At 45.2% G+C, this 25,353-nt stretch overlaps 1 protein-coding gene across 1 annotated transcript in view; it reads left to right on the forward strand.

Annotated features, from left to right (window-relative positions):
- PGBD5 (piggyBac transposable element derived 5) overlaps nucleotides 1-13,598 on the forward strand; it is a 100,744-nt gene extending 87,146 nt beyond the window's left edge. The window contains exons 6-7 of the mRNA XM_048843909.2: nucleotides 4,327-4,432; nucleotides 7,895-13,598. Coding sequence (XP_048699866.2) covers nucleotides 4,327-4,432; nucleotides 7,895-8,090 — 302 coding nt within the window. The 3' untranslated portion in view covers nucleotides 8,091-13,598. The remainder of the gene's footprint in view (nucleotides 1-4,326; nucleotides 4,433-7,894) is intronic.
- The last annotated feature ends 11,755 nt before the right edge of the window (nucleotides 13,599-25,353 follow it).

Raw genomic sequence — 25,353 nt, forward strand, 5'->3', positions numbered from 1 at the left:
CCAGCCTCCTTCTGGGGAACTTTGCTAGGCCCCCTCCTACCAATGGCTTGAACCAAGCTTGTGAAGTGCTAGAACAGGGGGTGGGCAAATTACGGCCTGTGGGCCGGATCCAGCCCCTCAGGACTTTGGATCCAGCCCGTGGGATTGTCCCCTGTGGTGCCGCTCTCAGAAGCGGCTGGCACCGTGGCGCGGGGGGGCAGAGGGCTACGTGCATTGTCCTTGCATCCAGGCACCGCCCCCCCCCCCCCGCAGCTCCCATTGGACGGAAACGGGGAACCGTGGCCAATAGGCACTTCGGGGGAGGTACCTGGCGGTGCAGCAAGGGCAGCACACAGAGCCCTGTGCTCCCCGCACCCAGGGGCCACGCAGGGACGTGGTGCTAGCTGCTTCCCAGAGCGGCGTGGCATGGGGCCAGGGCAGGCTGCCACCCTGGAGCCACTTTAGGTAAGCGGTGCCGGGCCGGAGCCCGAATCCCTCCTGCACCCCTCCCCCCAACTCCCTACCCTGAGCCCCCTGCTGCACCTCACACCCCTCCTGCACCCCAACCCCCTTCCCTGAGTCCCCTCATACAACCCGCACCCCTTCTCTGCCCCAATCTCTTGCCCTGAGCCCATTCCTGTACACCACACCCCTCCCACATCCCAACCCCCTGCCCCGGCCCTGCATACAATTTCCCCACCCAGATGTGGCCCTCAGCCTAAAACGTTTGCCCACCTCTGTGCTAGAAGATAAACCTATTCACATTCCAGAAATAGAAACACTTAAACAGTCTATAATGGAAAATAAGATTGAGTACATGGTGCCCATGTAGCTGTAATCACACATTTTTACTGGAAGTGAATGGTGGAAGGCAAATCAAAGGAAATTCTAAAATCCAAAAAAAGTTTCACCAAAAACACCTGCACTAAACAGATCTTATACTGTCCAGACCTACTAGGGGAAAGACAATCTTCTCTTCACACAGTCAGTCAGATCTTTAAGGACTATTCCATCAAAGAAAATTAAAATACCCTTACTGGGTATGTTAGGGCAATAAGAAATATTGGTTTTGTCAGCTTTAAGGATTTTTCCCCCCTTGTCCCCCATGTTATATTTACACTTATTATGCCTCATACTCTGCTCTAACAACATTTGGGACTCATTAAAATCTGTCACTCAAAGACTTCAAATAAATAGTCATATGGATCAGTCATAAATATGACACCTAGTATGTGCTGTGAGTCTTACATTCAAAACAGGGCCTGCCAAGTAGGGTGTCATAAGGGACTTGTCAAAGATAATGGAGGGAATTGGACTTCTAGCCAAAGGAATTTAATTCTCAAGCCTGTAATCAAAACATGAGTAACAATTTTGGTCTGGATGTCTTATGAAGTAATGTAATGGTTTAGAAGATTCAGGAAAGACCAGAGAGCCAGGAGGATTCTGGGATCTCATCCAAAATGAGACAGTGACTAAAAGTGGGACCAAACACAAGGCACCTTAATCCTATGTGTCTCAGTAACTTCAGCCAAGCAGAACTGCCTTCCAGGAGGAATTAGGATAGTGCCTAGGACACAGTGAAGAAAAGGGTTCCATTGTGCTAGGCACCGTACAGAGTGAGAGAGACAGTCCCTGCTTCGAAGAGTTTACAGTTTCAATACACCAGACAGACAAAGCCTAAGGGAAAAGAATAGAAAACAGCAGCAGAGAGAATAGAATGATGGTTTGCAAACAGCATGTTAGTGCCACAGTTTTCCCCCCCAAGGAGTGATTCATAGATTCCAAGGCCAGAAGGGAGCATTGTGATCATCCAGTCTGACTTCCTGTATAGCACAGGCCAGAGAACTTCCCCACAATCATTCCTAGAGCAGAGCTTTTAGCAAAACATCCTATCTTGATTTAAAAGTGGGTCCTCGGGAGGGTTTTAGTTAGGAGGGGATACATTTAAACAGAAAGACAAAGACAGGGAGAAGGCAGGAAGAAGGGGAGCATGGAGGCAAGGTGGTGTGAGGGTGACATGACTGGGAGGGAGGGAGATGGAACAAACAGCCAGTCAACATTGGGGCTAGTCCGGCCTGAGTGAAAACTGAAAAAAGCTGCCTGATGACATTAGTCCCTGGAGTCGCTGGGGTTATATCTACGCAGCCCACAGCAGTGAGCCTCCCAGCCCAGAGTGACCGTACTAGTGAAGCTCACAATAGCACTGTAGTAATAGCTGTGTAGATAGTGCTTGGAAGTTACGGCTCAGGCTTTGAAGCCCCACCTCCCCGGTGGGTACCCTAAGCAAAGGGCTACAGAGCCATTCCCTCACTCACACCCAGGCTCTCACTCTCTGGCCCCATGACTATTTAAGTATTTATCCAGAGTGGAACGAACATTGGGCCAGAGAGAACACAAGAGGGGGAATGGTTGTGTAGTCTAGTGGTTAAGGCATCCACCTGGGAGGCAGAAGACCCCAGGCCCCGTTCCCTCGCTCTAATCATTCTTTAGTCACAGTGAAACAGCCTTAACAGGTTGAGATTGGGGGAGCCCCGTGTTCAAATAGGCCAGTAGTTAACAAATGCTCCTGAGAGGCAGGAAACCCCTGTTCAAATCCTCTCTCCTCCTCTGGCAGGGAGTGGGGAATTGAACCTGGGTTTTCCTCACATCTCTGCTCTAACCACTGGGCTAAAGATTACGGGGTAGGTGGTTGCATTACCACCACTGGGTGTTGTGTGTAGAGTGAGGCAGGCGCCTACCTCATTCTCACAAGAAATTAGTTAGGTGCCTAAGCCGCCTGACTTGAGGTGGCTGGTTACCGTTCATGGATCCCGAAGCAGAGTTAGGCAGCTCCTTGCAGTCCATATACAGGCCCCTATCTCCAAGAGAGGGGTGGGGATTCGCACCCAGCCCTTGTTGTTATCTCCCATTAGCTAACTTAGGCTGCACCCCACCTAGCATGCTGGCTTTTGTGGATCACATTCTTAGGTGCCTAGGCTCCCTGCGTAATGAATGGGGAGAAATAAAGCGCCTACCTCAGCTTTGTGGAGCATGGTGGTGTTCCTGTGATTTTTTTTCTAGGTGCCATGATGCTGAGGATTGCAACACCCTAGTCCCTCTGTGGATCCCACCCTAAATGTATATGGAGAAAATACCAGACTCTGTGTCAGATTTCTGCTCCAAACAGGAAAATGACCTTTGAGGCCCCCAAACCTACTGCTGCCTGGCAAATTGTATTGCCCCTTTGCTGAGCAGCAACAGGTGTGTCAGTGTCCCTGCTTGAAGCAGAACTCAGTGACGTGGAGTCCAGGATTTTTTTAGTATGGTTTATTTACAAAATGAGCACAAGTCCCATTTCCTTGGGCACGGGGTGGTAACAGAGCACAGACAAGTGCCTCCGGCAGAAACTTCATACAAGACATCTGGAAATTAATTACAAATGCTTCTCTGACTCTTCACCCCATCACACCAGGCAGGCCTGGACTGGACTTCTAACCATGCTTCATGAACCTTTCCCTTCTCCAGACCACTGGTCTCATCAGTTTCCTTGCAGGAGTGAGAGAGATCTGGATACAAATGCAGTAGCAAAGACAGTGTGGAGGCAGTACAGCTGGGAAGAGGGGAAGTGTCTCACCCTAAGGATGAATCATGGTGAGCAGGTGGTGTCTGCAGCATATAACACCAGCCTAAGACAGTTTGCAGCTGTGTCTGGCACCAGCTGCTTGGCTTGCAGTGCTCCCTGTAGACCCCACTACTTTAAGGCTTACAACTGCAACAGAGGTGATCATCACATCCCATGGTAACCATTGCTCTTCAGTACCTGCTAGCGTCACAGTCCATGAAGAAGGGCTAGACAAACAGTACACACCAGAATCCAAACCCACAGCATTCTGTCCCAGTGAATCAAAGCTGAACTTTTGCAAGTTCGGATTTAGCATGTCAACAAGATAATGGTGCATCAAGAAGCAATCACCACCACATGAAATCTGACCAACAGGTGCCCCACCATGAAGGGCCCATAGTTGGAGCTCTGGAAAGAGTTCAAGTTTGTGTTTTGACCATTTTTTTTTTTAAAAAACAACCTCTCTTGCATCTTCCACACAGCTGCTTTGGCCTGCACACTACTAGCAAGGTATATGATACCATCTTCCAGGTGCCAGTTGGACTGAGAAGAGGGGTGGGAGAAGGAAAGCAAATTCAGGATCAACAAGGTTTATTTTCGGCATAGAAGGTTCTTGCTAGTGCTGGCAGACTAAGTAGCTGGTCTCAAATCCCCTTTTCAGACAGTCTATTATAGGGGGTAACACTGATGCTAACACAACAGTTAAGACTCAATGGCTGTGTTTTGTTTTTTTTTAATTGATGCAGGAGTTATAATTAAGAGAAAAAGTGGCGAGATCCCATGCCCGTTGGCAGTAGAAGCTTTTGCTGCTCATCTTAGCTATATCTGCAAATATGACGACAAATACAGCAAGTAAGTGGGTGGGATGGTGTGTGGGTGAATCCCCTGTTACTGGGACATTTGAACCTTTCTTGGATTTTGAGGAGAGACTAGGAGCACGATCCTGCCCTCATTAAATTCAATGGCAAAACTCTCAGACTTCAGAACAAGTGGAAGCAGGCTCTATTTCTTTGCATATGATTTTCCTAGGGGGAGCAAGCTGCACTGCTGACCATTATCTTGGGAATTTGTGTAGGAGTTAGATATGAACAACAGTACTGATTAAACTCAGAATATCCTTTCCTCCCCGCTTCCCATCTTGCATAATTCAGCAAAGCTGGACCAGATCCAAAACAGCACTGCAATACTCCTGTCTGTCCATTCGTCAGGCAAAACACCATGAGAATTGCATCCTTGGAGTATTTAAATGACATAGCTAGAGAGCCATTTGAGAGAGAACCACCAAGATGGTGGTGGATCCACATTAGGTTTAGGCTAAAGTTTGGGTTTAGGGCCAAACCAGCACGTCTGGTGAACACTCAGTGCTCACGGGAGAGAGTTCTCCTGTTGGCTTAATAAAACCACCTCCGCAAGCAGCAGAAGCTATTTTGGTGGGAGACACACTAGTGCTTAGGTCAGTGTAACTTGTGTTGCCCAGTGGGTGGAATATTCACACCCATGTGCGATATAAGTGGTAGTGTAGACATAGCCTAAGACTACCAGGTGTTTCTACTGCCTTCCAGCACCCTGTCAGTCACCAGCTTCACCGTGCTATAATCCAGCTGCACCCAGGCACCAGTTACAGCAGCTTTGATCCAGGTCATAACTACAAGAGCAAGAGAAATTCTGTTTCTTTGCTATAGCTGCCTTCTCTAGGTCTACCCTTAGTGAGCATCAGCTGCAGGACTCTCCATAATTAGCAGCCTCTGCACTTTCCCTGGAGCTGGGCAGGTCCTTTCACAGATTCTTAATTTCCTCCTTGCCTATCTGGGGTTGTTTTTGTATCCTTGATTTTTAAGGGATATTATTTGCCTAAAAGGCCATTAAAAAACCCTGTTCCTTACCTGTGCTACTAAGAGCACCTTAATCAGCTGTACACAAGCTTTCTTGCCATGGACAAGTAGCTGTCTTCCTGTGGGTTCGCAAAATTTTTTTTGCCCCGATAATCCTAATGGCAAGAATATGTGAGTAGGTTTTGTGCCTCACTTGGCAAATTTACATGACCATTTTGCTAAGGCTGAATGACTACGTGAGACTTCTTTAAAAATAAACTTTTCACGATTTAGGCGGTTTGGTTAGTGCTTTTTGCTCAGCTTGGATGATGACCCTAAATAGACATTTCCGTGTATTTCCTTTCTGGTCGTACACTGGATCACAGGTGTATTTTGGCAGATAGCATTCAGTGAAGCACAGTTATGGCAGCCATTTTATGAGCTATATTTTATTACATCTATACATGGGTTGGGATCCATGAAAGGCATTAGGTGCTTAAGTCGCAGGTTGAGCTGGCTAAGTCCCAGTCTTGGGTCCACTGCCATCCACAAAACTTCCACTGAACCTTGTAGATGCCTAAACTCAATTGGCGCCTAAGTTTCTGCCTCTGGGCATGCAGGCCGGTACCTCCCTCTAGGCATCTGCCTAAGCCCTAGAGTAAGTCACAAACCAGGGAAAGACAAGTGTTCAGCCATCTAAGTCATGTGAGAGATCTGATCGGATAGGTAGCCTCTGAGCACGATTGGATTGGGTCCCATTCAAAATCCAGCCAAAGAAAGAGGCGGTGAGCTTGTAACTTTTAGTTCAGGAGTTAGAATATGCCCCTGGGAGATCAGACCCCCACATTCAATTCCCTCCTCTGCCTGAGGCTTAGCACACACCCCTTAGCACGCATCTCCCAATGGCTAGCTTAGGCTATTCCCCACCTAGCATGCTGGCTTTGTGGATCACATACTTAGGCACCGGTCTTTCCCCATTCCTTTTATAGGGAGCCTAGGCGCTTAACTCAGTTTTGCAGATCACAGGGTTGTTCCACTGATTTTCTAGGTGCCCAGAAGTTAGATGCCATAGTGTTCAATGTTGCAATACCCAAGTCCCTTTGTGGAGCTCACCCCTAATCCCTGTATACAACCGCCAGCCTAGCATTAGGTCTCAGTAATATAAGGGCTAAGGAAACAGTTCTGCACAAAGACGACAATGCGCAAGGTGACTGACTGGGCCCTCCCCCATCCCTAAGGTCTGTTGCTTCCAAATACACATGCAGATTCTCAGACAGGAAGTCAGTAAAATGTGCCATTTTTAAAACAAAGGAAATGGGTTCTGGATAAATTCAAATCGCATCATGGTTTGGTTCAACAAAGAAAAGAATGCTTACTAAGCCATAAGCTTTCCCCAGACTCACAGCAACTGGTGCTGTACAGCAAATCTGGACCTCTGGCTTTTGCTGTTTTAGCTGGTGGACCTGGTTGTGATTTGGTGCTGAACCTGAAGCAGTTTTGAAAACTGTAACCAGAACACGGCTCTTAGAGCATTACCCACTTTCTCTGGGAGTTAGTACAGCACGTACTGAGGTGCTTAACTCCCACTGATTTCAGTGGGAGTTTGGCACCTAAATATCTTTGAGGATCTAGACCAAATGCCTCATTGTGGAGTACTGTAAGGGGAAGAGCTGCCTGCTGAGCACTATTTGGGGAACTTGTTTGGGAGAGAGGGGCAAACTATTATATTGCCATATTGTATATTACTGCAATAGTGGACTCCATTTTGGGCATCTCATTGCCAGAAAGATATTGAGCAACTGGAGGAAGTTTAGAGAAGAGAAATCATTGGGACAGAGGGATTAACCGGATTCGTTAATACAAATTGGCAAGCCAATGAATAATGGGGTGGGAATCACAAGTCTACAAGCATGGGAAGGATGTGAACATCAGTGTATGAGTATTTGGGGTGGTACGAGGGAATGAAGTAGGATTGATGGTATGAAGTTAACTGAGGGAAAATTTAGGCTAAATCTCAGGAAAAGTTTCCTGCAAGTGAGAAATATTTGGCTACAGCATAGGTTGCCAAGGGAAGTGGTGGAAGCTCCACCACTTGACACACTGAAAACTGGATGGAGACTGAAGGTACTGCAGTGACCAATCCTGCACTGCTAGGTGACCAAAACAGGGCTTTTCCATTGTGCATTTTTGCCCTGATGATGTGATCTATCGGCAACCTTGGAGTAGGACTTTCTGATGAGGGCAGAAAAATGCAAGACAGACAACCGAACATTGCACCAAAAAGGGAGACTAGAGACTCTCTCATAACTACTACAACAAAGAGTTATCAAACATATTGTTGAACATGTCCCTTAAGACAGTAACAATGAACAGCTGGCATAGCGTCCCAATGAGAGCTCCTGGGCCTGCAGAATGTCTGAGGTCACTTTTCTTGCCTCCCAGCAGGACATACGTAGAAGGGTTTGAATGTTGATTATCTTTTCTCTCTCTCCCCCTTTCATAGGTATTTCATTTCTCATAAACCAAACAAGACCTGGCAACAAGTATTCTGGTTTACCATCAGCATTGCCATAAACAATGCCTACATCCTGTACAAAATGTCAGATGCCTATCACGTGAAAAGGTACAGCCGGGCACAGTTTGGTGAGAGACTTATAAAGGAGCTGCTGGGCTTGGAGGACACCTCACCTTCTCATTGATGCATTATTCCTTGTGGCTTAGGACTGGGGTGGAGGGGGAGCAGAAGAGGAGACCACAGCTCTGGAATGTCAAAGCAGGGAATGTCATGACATCACCAATGCTGCTCCCTGTAGGAAAATGACAGTGATGCCAGTAGAGGGGTAGAGACGTTGTTAAAAGTAGCAGCTGGCTGTTGAGTGTCCTACAGAGAGAGGCACAGGAAAAGTCAACACACAACTGCATCTGTGAATGCTCTGCGAGTACCTGTCCATCCAAAAAGATTTAAGTTAGTAGCCATTTGTCTGCCATATCTGTTGAACACGGTCATCTCGTAAGGCTTCCATAGGGCTCACCACGAGCTTGCCACAAAGGGATGTAGCTCAGTGGTCCTAGGTGGGCATTACAAAAACTCTGCCCTGTCTGGAGTTCTTTAACTCTGGGACAAGCAATGTGTCATGGATGACAGTGTCTGACACCTTGTAAGGAATCATGACATGGTTAAAGAGAAACAGATTTATATGTTCTTCACACACATATTGACAGATTGACCTGTAACAAGCAAAGACAACCAAGACTGAGTAACAATTAAGAGCTTTTTTTTTTTTTTTAAATAAGTGTTAAGGCAATCAAATTGCAGTATAGGAATAAAAAGTTTAGGGGAAAATTAATCATATTGGCAAACTTTTTAAAAAAAAAAGTCTGAGTGAAATTTTAAGAATCATGGGGAAAGCTGAATTGATACATAAAGTTTAACAAATAAATGATCATACTGCCTGCCACCATAGCTTCCATATTGCGTGCAGGGTGAGACATCTCAGAGTGTAACAACTAAAACAACTAGATTTTCCTTGATTTCAGTTGTAGCTTCAGGTTCTTCTAAGTGTTGCTTAAGATCTACCTTAATGGACTGTTTTACTTAAATTTCTATGGATATTTTTCATTCCCCCCCCCTTTTTTTTTAAATATCAAGACATATTTTTCATCTTAGATCTTCATTTCCTATTAACACACCTTTGGCAAGAAAAAATTGTTCACCAATAGCAGTGCGTTTTCTGTTTTCACGGTTGGGTGTTCTGTAGGAATCCTTCTTAGAATTTGAGATGCGTCACAGTAGCTGTAGTTTTGCAAATTATATGTTTAGAAAAATAGTGTGTCATTGTAAAAAACAGTTCAGGTGCAACCAGACATTGACCTCACTGAAGCAGAACAAAACCCAAATGCTTTCCTTGTTCTGAGGGACTCTCTGGAAGCTAGAACCGTTAAGAATTAGTGCAGCCTGGTGCCAATGCCTAGTATTGACAAGACTGCTTGGCTGAATGTTTTCAACACAATACTGGGTTCGCTGCCACCAGGACGCTTCAGTGGGGAAAGCGAAAGGAGAGAGAGATCTGATAGCAGGAGGCAAAACCCCAGCACTGGAGTAAAATACTGCTCTTCCTTCATCATATTATTATTGATTGATTAAATCCACAACCCAGTAAACTAGGAGACATACTACAGTTAAAACTTTAGTATGGTAGAACATATGGGAATGCACTAATTTATAGGGTACAGATAATATGCAACTTCTCTTTATGGATGGTTTGGGCCAACTCCCACTGAAGGCAATAGAAAAGCTCTCTGACTTTGATGGGAGTTTTACATGCTAGTCATTGCTCGTTTTTTATGGGGCACAAGTAGTTGTTCCAAAATTTGGATTTTGGGCGGGGGGGTTTCACACAAACTTTACTTGACCAGAGAGGTCTTCATTAGTTCAGAAGGGTCTCTAAATCCAGTCTCAGCCCTCTGGGAAGACAGACAAATGCCCAGTTCTGTGTAGGAGGAAGATCTGCACATGGAGAGTCACCTGCATCCAAAAGTTTTTAGCAGAACATTCCTCTCCATTATCAGGCCTAGAGCCACACTGGACCAGTTAGTTCCTGTGTTGTATAGGGACATCATAACACAAGACAATGCATTTTCTGTGTAATAAAATGGAACAAAGGAGCAATTGGACGCTCAGGGATAAGACAACGATATAGAGGTAGAAAAGTTAATGCAAACAAAAAAGAGTATTGGAAGGGATATAGAACCGCATGCTCAGGCTTTACACCAATCTCTAAGGATTAGGATGAAATCTTAATGGAAATTAGATTATCCCATGTTTTCTTACTATGGGATTCTTACACTTTGCTCTGAGACATCTGGTATTGTCTACTACCAGGGACAGGCTACTGGACTAAATGGACCTTGGGTCTGATCCAGGCTGGCACTGTATTTCAATCTAACAGTAGTAAGAGTTTTGTGATATGACAGGCCATGCCCAGTGGTGCCACTTTATTCCCTACTCATTGTCAGCACAACCCTACATTTACATTACAACATTGGCTTTACATATGGCCTTTCAAAGTGCAGTGGTTTTAACAGTTTCATCACATAGCAGCAAAAACATCTGTGTGTCACAGCATGAATTTGCTTTCTAGTGTTATCACATCAGAGCACCATCATGTGGTACTGTTGGTTGTAGACCCCCAAAGAGATTTCAAGACCTGTTTTGTTTGCAGGGAAACCAGGCTTAGCCCCATAGAAATTGAGGTAGTCTGTTTACCTAATACTACGCCGTAGTTGGCAGAAATAGATTGATAGAGTGCTAATAAATACCACCTATCTCAAAGACCAAAATATTCAAATAGGCTGCCTAAAGCACAGCACAGAAATAAATTTTCAGAAATGCTCAGAACCCACCACTCTCAACCTCTGAAAATCCAGCCCCTCATCGTGATGCCTGACTTTAGGCCAACATTTTTCAAACATGGTTGGCTAAACGATCATGTAAAGAGTAGTTGACATGCTCATTGTGCCCTGTAACGTCAAAATTTTGCCAAAATTTATTCTGAAGAGTTGGTGCTAGTTACATAGCTAGAATTACCAAGGAAAGAACATGGGGATGAGATCTGGTTGGAACTTTCATAAACAGACAGCTTCCCCATAGCAACCGTCTGATCAGAGCAACCTTCCTTCCTTTGTCTGCAGTGTAAGAACATTGCTGAGAAAGGATGGGCTCAATCCTCCAACATAGAATATCAGTGTTGGAAGGGACCTCAGGAGGTCATCTAGTCCAATCCCCTGCTCAAAGAGACCAATCCCCAACTAAATCATCCCAGCCAGGGCTTTGTCAAGCCTGACCTTAAAGACTTCTAAGGAAGGAGATTCCTCCACCTCCCTAGGTAACACATTCCAGTGTTTCACCACCCTCCTAGTGAAAAAGATTTTCCTAATATCCAACCTAAACCTCCCCCACTGCAACTTGAGACCATTACTCCTCGTTCTGTCATCTGCTACCACTGAGAACAGTCTAGAGCCATCCTCTTTGGAATCCCCTTTCAGGTAGTTGAAAGCAGCTATCAAATCCCCCCTCATTCTTCTCTTCCGCAGACTAAACAATCCCAGTTCCCTCAGCCTCTCCTCATAAGTCATGTGTTCCAGTCCCCTTATCATTTTTGTTGCCCTTTGCTGGACGTTTTCCAATTTTTCCACATCCTTCTTGTAGTGTGGGGCCCAAAACTGGACACAGTACTCCAGATGAGGCCTCACCAATGTCGAATGGAGGGGAATGATCATGTCCCTCAATCTGCTTGCAATGCCCCTACATATACATCCCAAAATGCCATTGGCCTTCTTGGCAACAAGGACACACTGTTGACTCATATCCAGCTTCTCATCCACTGTAACCCCTCGGTCCTTTTCTGCAGAACTGCTGCCGAGCCATTTGGTCCCTAGTCTGTAGCGGTGCATGGGATTCTTCCATTCTAATTGCAGGACTCCGCACTTGTCCTTGTTGAACCTCATCAGATTTCTTTTGGCCCAATCCTCTAATTTGTCTAGGGCCCTCTGTATCCTATCCCTACCCTCCAGCGTATCTACCTCTCCTCCCAGTTTAGCGTCATCTGCAACATGCTGAATATCTCCCATAAGGATCTGAGCTTCCCAACTCTCACTGATATCAGTGGTAGCTAAGGGCTTTCCGCACCTCACAGGAGGTCCTCAGCACTTTATAGTAGTAAGCTCCAGACCAACTAGATGCGTTACATCTATTCTCTCAGAGCTTGGGCCTAACACAGGGTCTGATGCAAAACCATCAGTCTTTCCAGTGACTTCAGTGGATCAGGCCCATCTACTACAGAAACTGCCTTTTAAAATAAATAAATAGTTGGAAAATAGTTTTCCACAGGCTTGTTCTGCTCACGATACAGATTGCATGAGCTAAAATTTTACCAGGTACTAGTTTTACCTCAGGGATTGGCTCCTGAGTAGTTCTCCCTTGATTTGGTGTTGACGGACCGATTACACAGTGGCTAGCTGATTATTATAGGGAATTATATTTTTCCCCTCCTGCATAAAGGAGGGAAACAGACAGAAGCAAAGTATTGCTTTGCAATGAGTTTCAGTCCCCCACTCCCTCCCCTAAGCATCTCCCATGACCTTGAACTGGCTTCCTTAAGATGCCTAGATGTTCAATAAAAGAATAAGCCAAAAAAAACCCAAACAAAATACCCCCACCCAACCCTGTATAAAATGACTAAAAGCTAGGTTTCACAGCCTACAAGCAAAATTCACCAAAGTAAAACTTAGCCTATGCCAATAAAATGACTGTGATCCACAGTATCTTTCCCATTATATTTATCTGGCAGGAGGAAGGATGGGGAATATTGTGGGGTTTTGTTTTGTTGTTGTTAAAAAGCATCTCACAGTTTCTCTTTAAATATTACAAAAACCTTTTCTTGGTTAAAACAATTTAGTGTCCACAGCAGTTCAGACCTCATAGTCTTGCCGTATATTAGATTTTGCAATTTCCCACACCCGACCACAGAAATACATGGCTGTTCCTTAGTTTCAGAAATCAATAAAAGGAAAGGGCTAAGCGTCAGAGTATTGCAAGAACACTGTTGACGACCTTGTATGAGCATGGGATGCCAATGACATTGTGTAAACATGGTTTGTGTGATGGCTTGTACCATGAGATTGGGTAGGTTAAGTATCCTCAAGCCATTCTGGGTAAAGACCTTAAAGCTCAGCATTAATTAAAAACTGAGGGAAATGCAAACTACCTGAGATCAGCTTCTCTCTACCTCTCAGAAGGGGACATTGAAAGTGGAGTAAATCAGGGGAGGAAAAGTTGTCCCTCTTCTGTTAAATTTGTTTTCCATTCAGTGTGCAGTTCCTAGCATTGGAAATTCTTTGTTCACCGCCGTATGCAGACTGCTTCAAAGAATTAAAGTCAGACAGTGGGATATGCAGACAACATTCTATGCAAAGCACCTCTTCCAAGGAGTTTTCATGTCCTGTCAAGTCAAGTATTTGAAAAAAGGCTCATTGCAGTGTGCAACATTTATATAATGTTCACTGAAGCTAAAAGCCAGTGTCAAATAGTGTTGTATTATAGCTTGCGCCACCGTGGAAAAGTATTGTAAGGGCTCACTGGAACTCTGACCCGATTGCTTTTTATCTCAGCCCATTTGTGCACTTGAAAAGAAAAGGAAAGATTTAAAGACATCTCTCCCGTTTTCTTTTTTGCTCAGTGGTTCTGGCTACGTTCTGTCTAAGCATCTCTTTTAATCCCGGTCTCTCTCTCTTTTTCATTAACAGATATTTTAAGAACCCAGATTTCTCAGTGTCACTAAATAATTGATTCAGTGATATCATTTTTAGTTTCTTATACATCTCACAAAGGACAGAAAGACATTTCTCTGTTTCCACGGTTACACAAAGGCACTGACTCAAAACCAGCATTTTCATTCCTGACCTCCAGCAACCCTTACTTTGCTCCTTTTAGGACAGAGGTTTGTTCTTCTAACAGCTACCTAATGGGTGCTTTCTTGAGTTGGCAGGTAATGAAGCCTCTCTTAGGGCAATTCTATGCTTCCTTTAGATATGGGTCACGTCAGGAGCTGATTTTAGTGGTGGTTTCGGGAATATATTGCACTGTAATTACATTTTGCACTTCTGTAATGCCTTCCATCTAAGGATCTTGAAGTACTTTAGAATATGAACATGAATTAGCCCTCACTGAACCCCTGTGAAGGGGGCAGGAAGTATCAACACCCCCCATTTATAAATGGGGAAAACAGACACAGAGAGGGTAAGTGATTTACCCACGGTCACACGAGAAAGTCTGTGGTAATGCTGGGAAGTGGAGGTGATTCTCCCAACTCCCAGTCCTTAGGACTGCATGTGATTTTTAAAGAGATTTATAGTTTTTATTCATAGGCCCAGAGGTCAAACTAGATGTATTTTTCTAAACTAGAAAAATAAATGAAAGGAACTTAACAAAACCGGCCTTCCCCTCTGGAGTAAAGACCACATGACTCAGTCACCTTACTCATTTCATTTCTCACAATGCATTGTGAGCCTCAGCCAAAGCCCACTGCAGTCACTGGAAAGATTCCCATTGAATTCAATGAACTTTGGAGGAAACCTGCTGACTTGACTGGGGGAGCCCAGAGCATGGATAGAAAGAGAGGTCTGTAATCCAGTGAACAATGTACAATGTAGTGCAACCCAGCCAATAATAGAAACTGTTATTAACAATTATCTCTAGTAAAAAATAAAAGTCTAGGTTAAATAAATCTCCCATCCTTCTCTGCTATGGAATTCCCATGGAGCCAAGAGCTCATCTAAGTCTGAGCTCCAAAGAGCCAACAACATTTACAGAGCAAAGCAGCTTTGTTGTAGTTTAAAATATGTATATATTTGGCCTGCCTTTGAATAGGGATCTTTGCAAATATCAGTCTATCATCTGCTCAGATGTAATCCTATTTACAGTTCTCCTTACTACATTTCTCCTTGTCCAGGTTAGGATGTAAGGCTACCCTTAGCCCCCCCTGTTTTTTGTTCATGGGATCATTAAAACCTAGAGATGGAAAGGCCCTGTTAGATCATCTATTCCTTGGGGAACAGTGTAGAATTGGTGCACTTTAGCTGATCTAATTTTAAAATGTTCCAGTCATTAGGGTTTCCTCCTTGTTGCTTGGGAAACTGGTCTGTGTGCTAACAGAGCACCCATTAGGAAGCTTTTCCTTATAAGAAAATAAAGAGACTTTTCTTCATTTCAGCCGTTATATGCCCTTGGATCTCATTAAATCTTCCTACTAGTTCTTGATATACACCTCTCTAGAGCAGTAGTTAATTCTGGAAGATGAGAGGTCAGACAGAGTTGACCATCTATGTTTTTATTATATTACTTTGCAAATGATATCCTGTTTTACTTTGATCTTTTTAAAAAAATTGGCAAAGACCGTACTTACCACAGTCACTGGGAAGGTACTGCATGCCTAGCCCCAACAGTGCTTCCCAAGACAAGAGAGAGATCAGAGGGATCACATCCACCAATGCACTTTTTGAGGCAGCAGTATTTCCCATAAATGTGACTGCTGCCAGATGGGACCTTGACATAGTCTGTTGTATGCCCATGTAGTCCTCAGCAGCTCTACTGAAACTGATCAAAAAAGGTAATATATAACTACTCGTATTAGATGTCAAGGTGGTTCATACAACGTGTAGTGTCAAAATGTCACAATGTAAACATCACTCTGCAGAATTAGTCATTTAGTGTTACTGCGAACACGGCCCTTTGTTAAAAAGTATGGGATTGGGATGGACAACCTGATTGTAGACGTAAGAAATCTAACTCCTGGAGCCTGCTGGTCTAAAGGAGGACATGGTAACTGGTGGAGGGAACAAGGAACCGAGAGATCAGTGTTGGGGTTCCAAGCTTCCTGGATTAGCAAGTGGTGGAAGGGTGCCTAGTGACACTCAAACCCGTGTCATGTCCTGGCCCTGCTCTAGAAGGAGCCACTCTCAGTCCTACAAGGACAGGGGGACAGACGAGGCCAGTGTGAGGCCATGGGCAGATGAAGAACAGAGTATTCCAAGAGGCTCAGAGGTTCAACATTTCTGCTGCATCTATCTCCACATGTGAGAGTGTTCAGACTCCTCCTGAACAAACAGTTTTATGCAGATCATTTTGTCCTGTATTCACAGGTCTCAAAGGGCAAAGAACAAAAAGCCTCGAGACAGTCAAGTTGGAGCTTGACTTGTCTTGGAGTCAAGACAGTCACACTGGGGTCATCTATCCCAAATCCCAACCCACTTGCTGTCAAAGTAACTTTGTGGTGTTGTCCTCCAATTAATCTGTGTCCAAGTATGTGCAAAAAGTGATTAAAGAGCAGCTCACACCTTACCACAACACTGAGGGACGTTACTTATTTGATGGTCAACAAGTTGCATGTGACTTGATTATTCAGTTGGAATTAATTTTACAACTTGGTTTAGTTTTCTTGGGTCATACTCTCCAATTTACCAACTAACTTTGAATCTGGTAGGGGAATACAGAGATAAAAATACATTAGTAGAGTGAGAAGAAATGTTGACTATTAAAGAAAAAAAAAAAGGGCACACTAAAAGCGTTAGGCTCAACTCATCGCCTGCTGTAGGGCTATTGATGTCAACAATGGAGTCACACCTGGGATGGATCTAGCTCCCCCTATAGGGAAATCATCAATAGAATCCAGAAAGAATGATGTGAAAAGTAATACAGCAGCCCATTGCTGCATTGGGAAGAGATCAGATGAAAGGATTAGAGGCTGGGAGGGCAGAGAGATCCCAGCTGTTCAGCTCTACGACCTGCCCTTCTGTTTTATATTGTGACCCTTTCCCAACCCCATTATCACTCCCATATTTAAATAGAAAAGCCAGGGATTCATCTCTTTGACACAGCCAGGCATCCAGCTGCTCTAGCTACAATGACGCCATCGGGGGTGGCACTCTATGCCTCTGTTTGGACTAGAAAGGCTGAGCGGTTATAGGTCTCAGAGTCACAACACCACTGAGTCTCTTAGGATAGTTTGAAGATGAGAATTAAGAACAACAACATTGTAGTAATGGGAACAATAGAGATTCTTCAAGGGAGTCCTTCAAGCTATAATTCCTTATTGGTATGTTTTTTTAACCTGTGCAACTTACATTCCATCAAATGAAGTGACTGTACAGAAACACAAGGATAGTCCATAGTTCTGTAAGTGCAGTTGGTACACCACTGTTGTCAGGCTGTGCTCACAAACGATTGCATTTTAGTTGCAAACTTCCATTTTCTCCCAAAACTAGAGTTCTATTGAAACTGTAAAGACCGTTGATTAAACATACAGCGTGGTTTGTTCTCTTTGGTTTGAAACTTCTCAGAGCAATTTTATAATAGACACATCTTTCAGACAACGTGTGTGTGGTCCCTATGCATGGTAAGGCCCACAGCTGCATTTCTCAGTGTGGCAGGAAACTGTTTTTGTGACAATGGTTTTTGTTCTACACAAAGGCACGCTTGCAATAAGTTTTTACAAATTTTGTACACCATGAGCTAAATTCTGAGGTCCAAAATGTGAAGTGTGGCAACAACAACAAATTGGATTTATAGTCTCACTCTGAAATCTTGTCATGTGATTTTATTTCTTCAACAAAGTTTGTTTACAATCAGCAACTTTGAAATACAGTCAAAATATTACTGGCTGCTTCTTTGTGCCTCATTCTTTAATGGTTGGGGGGGGGGGGGGAAGAGATGGAAACAGTTGGTAGCATTTCCTGTCTCCTATTTGAAAGGGGATCAACAGAATCCCACCAGCCGTACTCCATGCTCTCACTTTAAAATGATTATGACCCAAAGCCTGACATCCTTATTCAGTCTTTGCTCAGGCAAAACTCACTTAACTCCATGGGATCTTTACCTGAGAAAGAGATGAGTAACAGAGGGCCTAATCATTCCCTAGAGGCCTGCACAAAGATCGCACCCCTCTTCCATGGGAAGGGGACTTGGCCATCTCCACAGCCTCATTTTCTAGCTGTCCCAAGGACTTTTCCCTGACAGCCAAGGACCTGAGAAGGGAACAGAGGGACTCACATTGTCTCCTCACTACCCCCCCAGATTTTTTTCATGGAAAAACGCTAGCTCATCTGTATTATCGTTGAACACCAACCACCACAACTTCCCTTTAAGAGGAGCACCAAGGGCAACCACTGACTGCATGAGCCCTGTGTCAGCATGTCCTCGGGTACCGGGAAGCTGGGAGTAAGGAAGCACCAATGGCACACAGCTTCCATACAGACAGGCCAAGTATCCCACTGCCTGGGATCCACAGGACGTGTAGGCCAGCTCCACACACTGTCCCACAAAGAGTGGAAACCCTGCTTCTCCCCCAGTGCAGGAGACAACTCAGGAAGAAAAATGCATGGAGATAGCGATTAGACTGTGGACAAGGGCCAAATCCTGAGCTCCTACATCTATATGGAATTTAATCCATGAAGGAAGATTTTATTTTGTCCCCATACTCCTGATTGCCTTACTACTGTACAGAAGGTTTGTCCCATACAAAGTACAGTAACAGGCTGCGATTCATCCCTCAAAACTTATGTAATGTCACTAGCTCCTCACCTCACCCTTGTTGGGCTGACGTGAAGGTTCGTGCCTCTCTGTGAGGTCACTAGCTTAGCAGTAAAGCTGGTCAGAATTCTGCACTCCCCCACCCCACCCCCCCCATGGGAAAATTCAAAACATTGGAAAAGTTTAATTTTCTTCAAAGTTTTCCACAGAAATTTGACTTCTTGGGACGTTGGGGGAGGGGAGGGGTCTGGGGAACAGCAAAAACTTCTAGCTGAGAACTGAACATTTCAATTAGGAAATGCCATCATGGTGCCTTATGCCCCCATTCTCCTCTATAGTCTAGCCAGAGAGACTATCCTATATTTCTCATGATGCATTAAAGTTTCTCCTCTTGCTGAGCCACCATGGTGAATTATGGGAGCTCCTGGCAAAGACACTGCATGAGGGATGTAGTCCAGCAGGGGAAAATGCCCCATAGAGAAGAATGATACCATGAGACACCATGGCAGCATTTCTGCATCAAAAAAGTATTTGGTTTTTAGGTATTTTAATAGTGAAAACAAAGTCAATATTTTCTACAGAAGTTAAACTCTTTTCATGAAAGAAAATTGTAGGGCCATTTAACGTGCTAGAGGGGAATAGCCATTAGCTGCAGTGGTAGCATAACCATTTTCTTCTGGGCCAGTCAATCTTGGTTGCTATTATCTCACATACTTGAGCAGCTCTAGGAACAGGAATCATTTTTCCAGAATTCCCTTGTTTACATTTTGCCATCATGATCTGAGAACTCTCCAAGCAGCCATAATGCTTCCCTATTCTCTGTTCCCCACATACCTTTTGACAGTGACGTCAGCTAAAGATGCATGTAATATTCTGCATCATCAGAGATGGAAGCAATGCAAATAATGTTTAAAATGCTAATTGAATAAAGTGAGGAATTTAATTTGGGAAATTATGAAGTCCAGAATCTGATTAACACAAACCCAGACACATGCACAACCTCAGCACTGTCATCTAAAGAACGCCACCCACCTATAGCAGACCAGGGGTCTGCGCTAACTCAATCTCCCATCAAATCTACCTTGAGAGATTTTTCAATTAATTTCCACAATTTAACATTTTGATTAAACTAAATAGAAGATTCCCATTTGCATTGCTTTCCAACTTGATCATCTTCTACTTTCCCATCTAGAGAGAGGGGGTTCGGAGTGGAGATGTCAAGGCACAGATACTGCAGAGAAAATATCCCTAAATATTAGAGACTCAGGCACTTCTAAGTCACCTTTCATCCTAGGTTCTCACGGCACATGACATACATTAATGACTTAAGCCTCATAAGACCCCTGTTAGGCAGGGAAATCCTATCTTCATTTGTGCAAATTAGAAATGTGAAAGCAAGACCCAGATCCTCAAAAGGTATTTAGGCTCCTAATTAGGCTCCTAATTTCCACTGATTTAGTTAGGAGCCTAAATACCTTTTGAGGATCTGGGCCTAAATTATTTGCCCAAGATTTCACAGTTGAGTTGTTGGAGAAGCCAGAAGGAGCATCAAGATTTCCTGACTGCTAGTCCTGGCTTCCATTCCATGTTGTTCAACCGGGCCATACCTTGGGAATATGGATGGATATAAGTAATAGCAAATTACAAGAGCTATGTGTTGTTTAAAATCATATGGCTGGGATAAAAGGCAGAAGACATGGATGACTGAGTATGATGAACTAGACTGGCCACTTTTGGAGATGGGGATTTAGTTGTGAATTGAAGTTACACATGAAGGAAGATTTGAGGCCATGATTTTCAAAAGGTGAATCACGACTGCAGGTGCCTCGGTTTTGAGGGGATCGACTTTAGATATTTTAAAGACATTTTACTTTCAGAGTGCAGGTGCTCAACACTTTCTAAAAATCAGGCCTCTTCAAGGCTTCTAGTGGCCATGGTTTGTAACATGAAAATCATAGCATGATAATCTCTGTTTAGGAGAGGACTGTATTCCAACCCCAAAGGGCGCTGCAGATCCACAACAGAAGCACTGGCAGAATTTGGGGGTGGCTGGCAATTTCAGACGGTTTATTCCTATACAGAGAGTAGATTCTGCGTCATCTGGGTGAAACACAGGAACCCTTGTCAGCAGACCAGAAGGCACTTTGCCAGGAACACTTTCACCTGTCTCCATTCCACCCAGGAGTTTTCTTCTGTTTTCGACCTGTTGCCTGAGCTTCTCGCAGACATTACAGGTGGGAATGGAGACATTCTCCCCAGAGAATGGAATGAAGAGCAAGCATTCATTTTCCTGTTTGGCTGCTTTGCATCATTCCTGCACCTCTTAAGTTCTGGTAGAAACGAAAAGGAGATGGTGAGAAGGTATCAGCAGCCCATTAGCTCTAAAACCAGGCCTCTGGGATGTCTCTGACTCTGGATATATAACTCACTGGATGCCCAGGCCTGTGTGGAGTCTTTGTTACACCCCCTCTTTACAGGGCTGATGTCTAAGCACAGGCCACCATGAGGCAACTGCCACACCCACCTGAAGGTGGCCTCTTGTGTTCCTTTGCTCTGATGAGACAAGAAGCATGAAATCCTTGGTGAGCAGCAATGCTTCTGCCCCCATTTCAACCAGGCTACATCTTGCTTGTTTGCGTAGTAAACATGGCAAGTGGCACACTGCACACACCCAAGCTACAGGTCTTGCTGAGGAGCTCCAAGGGTCCATAGCTTTATGAAGTCATCAGTGGAAAATGAAACATGTCACTATTATAAACCCCTGGTAGAACACATTGCTCAATGCCTGGCATGCACACGCTGAGGGAAACATAAGAAAACAATGAAAAAAATGTATCCAGACATGCTAAATGCACATCCAGCTAGTCACCACACTAGCTGTGAGCATTAGGCTTTGCTTTGCCTTAAAAAAAAAACTACAGAAATAAAGCAACATTTTAACATTGATCCCTGCAGAAGTCAATCTACAGTCTTCCAACTGATAGCTGCATATCCAGAAGGGCCCTACATAACTTGCCCACCCGTCCCCCTCCATACCCCCCCCCCAATCTCTGGTCAAATTTCCCACCACGTCATCTCCATTTGTTCTTTCCAATCTTTTGCCTTACTGTTCCCTTCATCCTCTTACTCTTGGCTTTCGACCTTCTCATGCTGCCTGCTCAGTCTGGAGCAGCATCCTGAACTTTCCTCCTCCAAACACCCACCCCCCTCCAAATCCTTCCTTACCGTTCCATTCTTCCAGCAATCCTCCCTACCTTATCATCAATAATCCCACCATCCAATTTACCTCACCACTTGTCCAGAATCTGGTTTTACATGCGTGTCTGGGTCAGCTTGGCCCGTTAGCTTCCCTGTCCCAGAGTGCTCTAGCAATTTTCTATAACCAGTGGGAGCAAGAGAGCCCGGTTTTCCCCTACCCCTACTCCTGGCCCCTCTAGAATTCAGGACTCAACTGTGGCCTCCCACAAGTGCGTGTACGGACATAGGAGGTCAGTGATGGGGCTAGCATGTGAACAAAGGGGCTGTGTGCAGGGAGTGGGGTAGCTCAGGGTGCAGGCAGGGTGTAGCTAGTGGCTGTGTGCAGGCAGGCGGGTAGCTCAGGGAGCAGGGTAGCTAGGGCTTGTGTGCAAGCGGGGGATAGCTCAGGGTGCAGGCAGGGGGGTAGCTAGGGCTTGTGTGCTGGGCCTCCTATGCAGTCGCTGCTCCCGGAGGGCTCTGCCAGCCCAGGCGGCTCTTACCGGCTGCATGAGCAGTCAAAGGGGGCTGGGAGTTGAGGAACAGGCACAGTCCTGAGCACTGGCAGCAGCCACAGATGGGGGAACCCTGCGCCTGCCCGCTCTGTGGCAGCTCCCCACAGTGCCCAGCTCCAGCTTCCTGCCTTCTACCTTGCCAGGGGGCAGGGCCTCAGGGGCAGGGGGAAGAGAAGGAGGTGGGGTGTAGAGCTGTTCCCAGGACTGCCTGGCTCTGGCTAAGGCACTGCATTGGGGTGGGGAGACAATGCCCCCCATGATCACCCAACTCCACCCCTGATCTCAGGGCTTCTGCCCCATGGAGAGCACCAGGGTTTGGGGCTCTGGGATTCTGCTCTGTGGTCCCCGGCTTCTGTCCCGTGGAGAGCACTGGTGCTCCGCAGCCCCCCAAAAGGGCTCCTGGCCTCCCAGGGGACTGCAGACCCTCGGTTGAGAGCCGCTGGTCTAGAAAACATGACCCATGAGAAAAACTGAAAAAAAATTGGGTTTCTTCAGTCTGGAGAGGAGAAGACTGGGGGGGAGGGGGGGTGGGAGGGAGGACACGAGAACAGTCTTCCTGTACCTAAAAGCTTGTTATAAAAAGAAGGGTGATAAATTGCTCTCCTTTATCGCTGAGGATAGGACAAACAGCAATGAGCTTAAACTGCAGCAAGAGAGATTTAGGCTAGACATGAGGAAAAGCTTCCTCTCTGCGAGGGTAGTTAAGCACTGGAACAAATTGCCTAGGGAGGTCATGAAATCTCCATCACTGGAGGGTTTTGAAGAACAGGTTAGACAAACACCTGTCCAGGACAGCCTCGATAATACTTAGGTCGCCTAGTCCAGTCCCCTGCACTGGGGCAGGACTATCAAGGTCCCTACTTTTCTCTGATTCCATGCATATACATATTGGTCCCCTGCCAGCCCACTGAAAGATCTGCGAAATGGAGAGTTTTCATTTTTTCCTACAAGCAGCTGTTTTTCATCTTCATTTTATAGAATGAAAAATATACCACACAAAGATTTGCATATCAAGCAGCTAGTATGCTCCTATCTTTCAGATTATGCACACTATCATACTTCTTTGTTGTTCAGGTATAGAGAAATTCAAAAATCAAAAGGGTTAACAGTGTTTGGAAAAATATGCTAGTCAATGTTGGTTTGTGGACAGAACCACCACCATGTGCAGTCACATATGGAAGCTCTACAGTTCGTGAAGGGTCACAGCAAGAAGTACTAACAAATGGATTGATGCAGTCAAAACTTCAGCGAGTTTAGGTCTTCCCCTTCCATGACCACCATGAAGTGCTGGAGAGCAACAATTGTATATGCGTGAGTATCACTGAGCTACTTAACAGACATTTCAGAATAGCAGCCGTGTTTCATGTTCTCTGTGTATATAAATCTCCCCACTGTATTTTCCACAGAATGCATCTGATGAAGTGAGCTGTAGCTCACGAAAGCCTTTTGCTCAAATTTGTTAGTCTCTAAGGTGCCACAAGTCCTCCTTTTCTTTTAACAGACATAAGAATTTTAGCAAACATAAGTGACACCAAGGGAATGAAATACTTGATCAAGACAATGAATGATGAATTTAAGTCTTTTAGCCTCAGAAAGCAGGAGGCACTTACTTAATAGCTGCAAAGAAGCTAATTTTTTTTACTGTCATTGCAGACATCAGCACTGACTCCGAATGCTCTGGGGCTTAAACACCCACAAAAAAGGGTGCTCAGCACCTGTAAGGCTGGATTAGTCTTTTGTGAGCCCTGGCGCCCGGACCATGGCCCCACCCTGCTCTCCACCCCAAAGCCCCATCCTCACTCAGCCTCTTCCCCGCCCCACTGCTCTGTCCTGAGGCCCCACCCCCACTCAGCCTCTTCCCCCAAAGCACCGCCCCTGCTCCGCCCACCACTGGCATGGCAGGGGAAGGAGGCGGAGAGGAGCACCCATCGGCAAAAACAAAAAAGTCAGCACCTGTGATTGCAGATGCAGTCATGGATATTAGCTATGTTGATCAAATGAGCATTTTGCTTTGCTTTGTTAATATTGATCACATTGAAGGAAAAGTAGATATAAAAAAGCATGTTGTAAGCTTTGTGGCAATAACTGAGGCAGATGCTGCATCCTTGTGTGACCAGTTAGCAAGTATGGATTAGAACCCAAATATTATGTCTGGACCGGGATACGAAGAGACCAGTGTTATTATCAGAGCGCATGTAGGACTGCAAGCAAAACTGAGAGAATCTCTTTCAGGCAAGGGATACAAAGTGTGTGTACCATACATCCATTGCCCAGCACATCCAATTAATGTAGCTTTGCTTCATGCTGCTAAACAAAACCTTCAGATCCGGACTGGCCTTTTCCTCACAACTTTTCAGGAAATATTTATATATTTTGCAGACTAATCATTGATAGGAAAAACTAATGATTAAATCTAACAATTATTCTTATCTTCAAGCTGTACAGTTTTGCAAAGGGAAGAGGAACTTGATGATGTACTTCATGCCCATGAAGTTGACAGGATTGATGTAGTAGATGAAAGGAGACCTTTATATCTAAAGGCACTCTGCAGGATTAGCTGGGCAGTTCGAATGAAAGACGGTGAGGCAAGGATAGTAAATATTCACAGTATAATTGAATGCCTAGAACAGCGTTTCTCAAATGCTGCCACAGTGCCACCTTGGCTGCACGTGGCCACCAAGGGCTTTTCTTGCAGCCACAGCCTCCTGGGCTGTAATGGGGGGGAGGAGGGTGCGCTCCTCCGCTGCGGCTGCCTGCAGGGGTTGGTCCTACCCCCTTCCAGAGCCACAAACACCATAGGAACAGGCAACTAGTGAGAGTTTCCCACCTTCCCGAGGGCGGTAGGGCTTGGGCTTCGGGCTTCAGCCCTAGGGTGGTGGGCGGCAGACTCTGGCCATGCGGTGGCAGGCTCTGTCCCCCAGCCGCAGGGTTTTGGGCACCATCCCTGGCCTCACTCCCTGCCATCACCTCGACCCCTGATGCCTCCTCCAAACCCCCATTGCCCCTGACCCCTCTGCCTCCTTACCCACCTCCTCATCCAGGGCTTAATTTTCCCCCCAGCTTGCCAAGGCTGAGTAATATCACTTTTCACAGCGGATTTAAACAAATATATGAATATCATTTTTCACA

Source organism: Caretta caretta, chromosome 3 (genome assembly GCF_965140235.1).
Source record: "Caretta caretta isolate rCarCar2 chromosome 3, rCarCar1.hap1, whole genome shotgun sequence".
In the NCBI taxonomy this organism is placed as follows: domain Eukaryota; kingdom Metazoa; phylum Chordata; order Testudines; family Cheloniidae; genus Caretta; species Caretta caretta.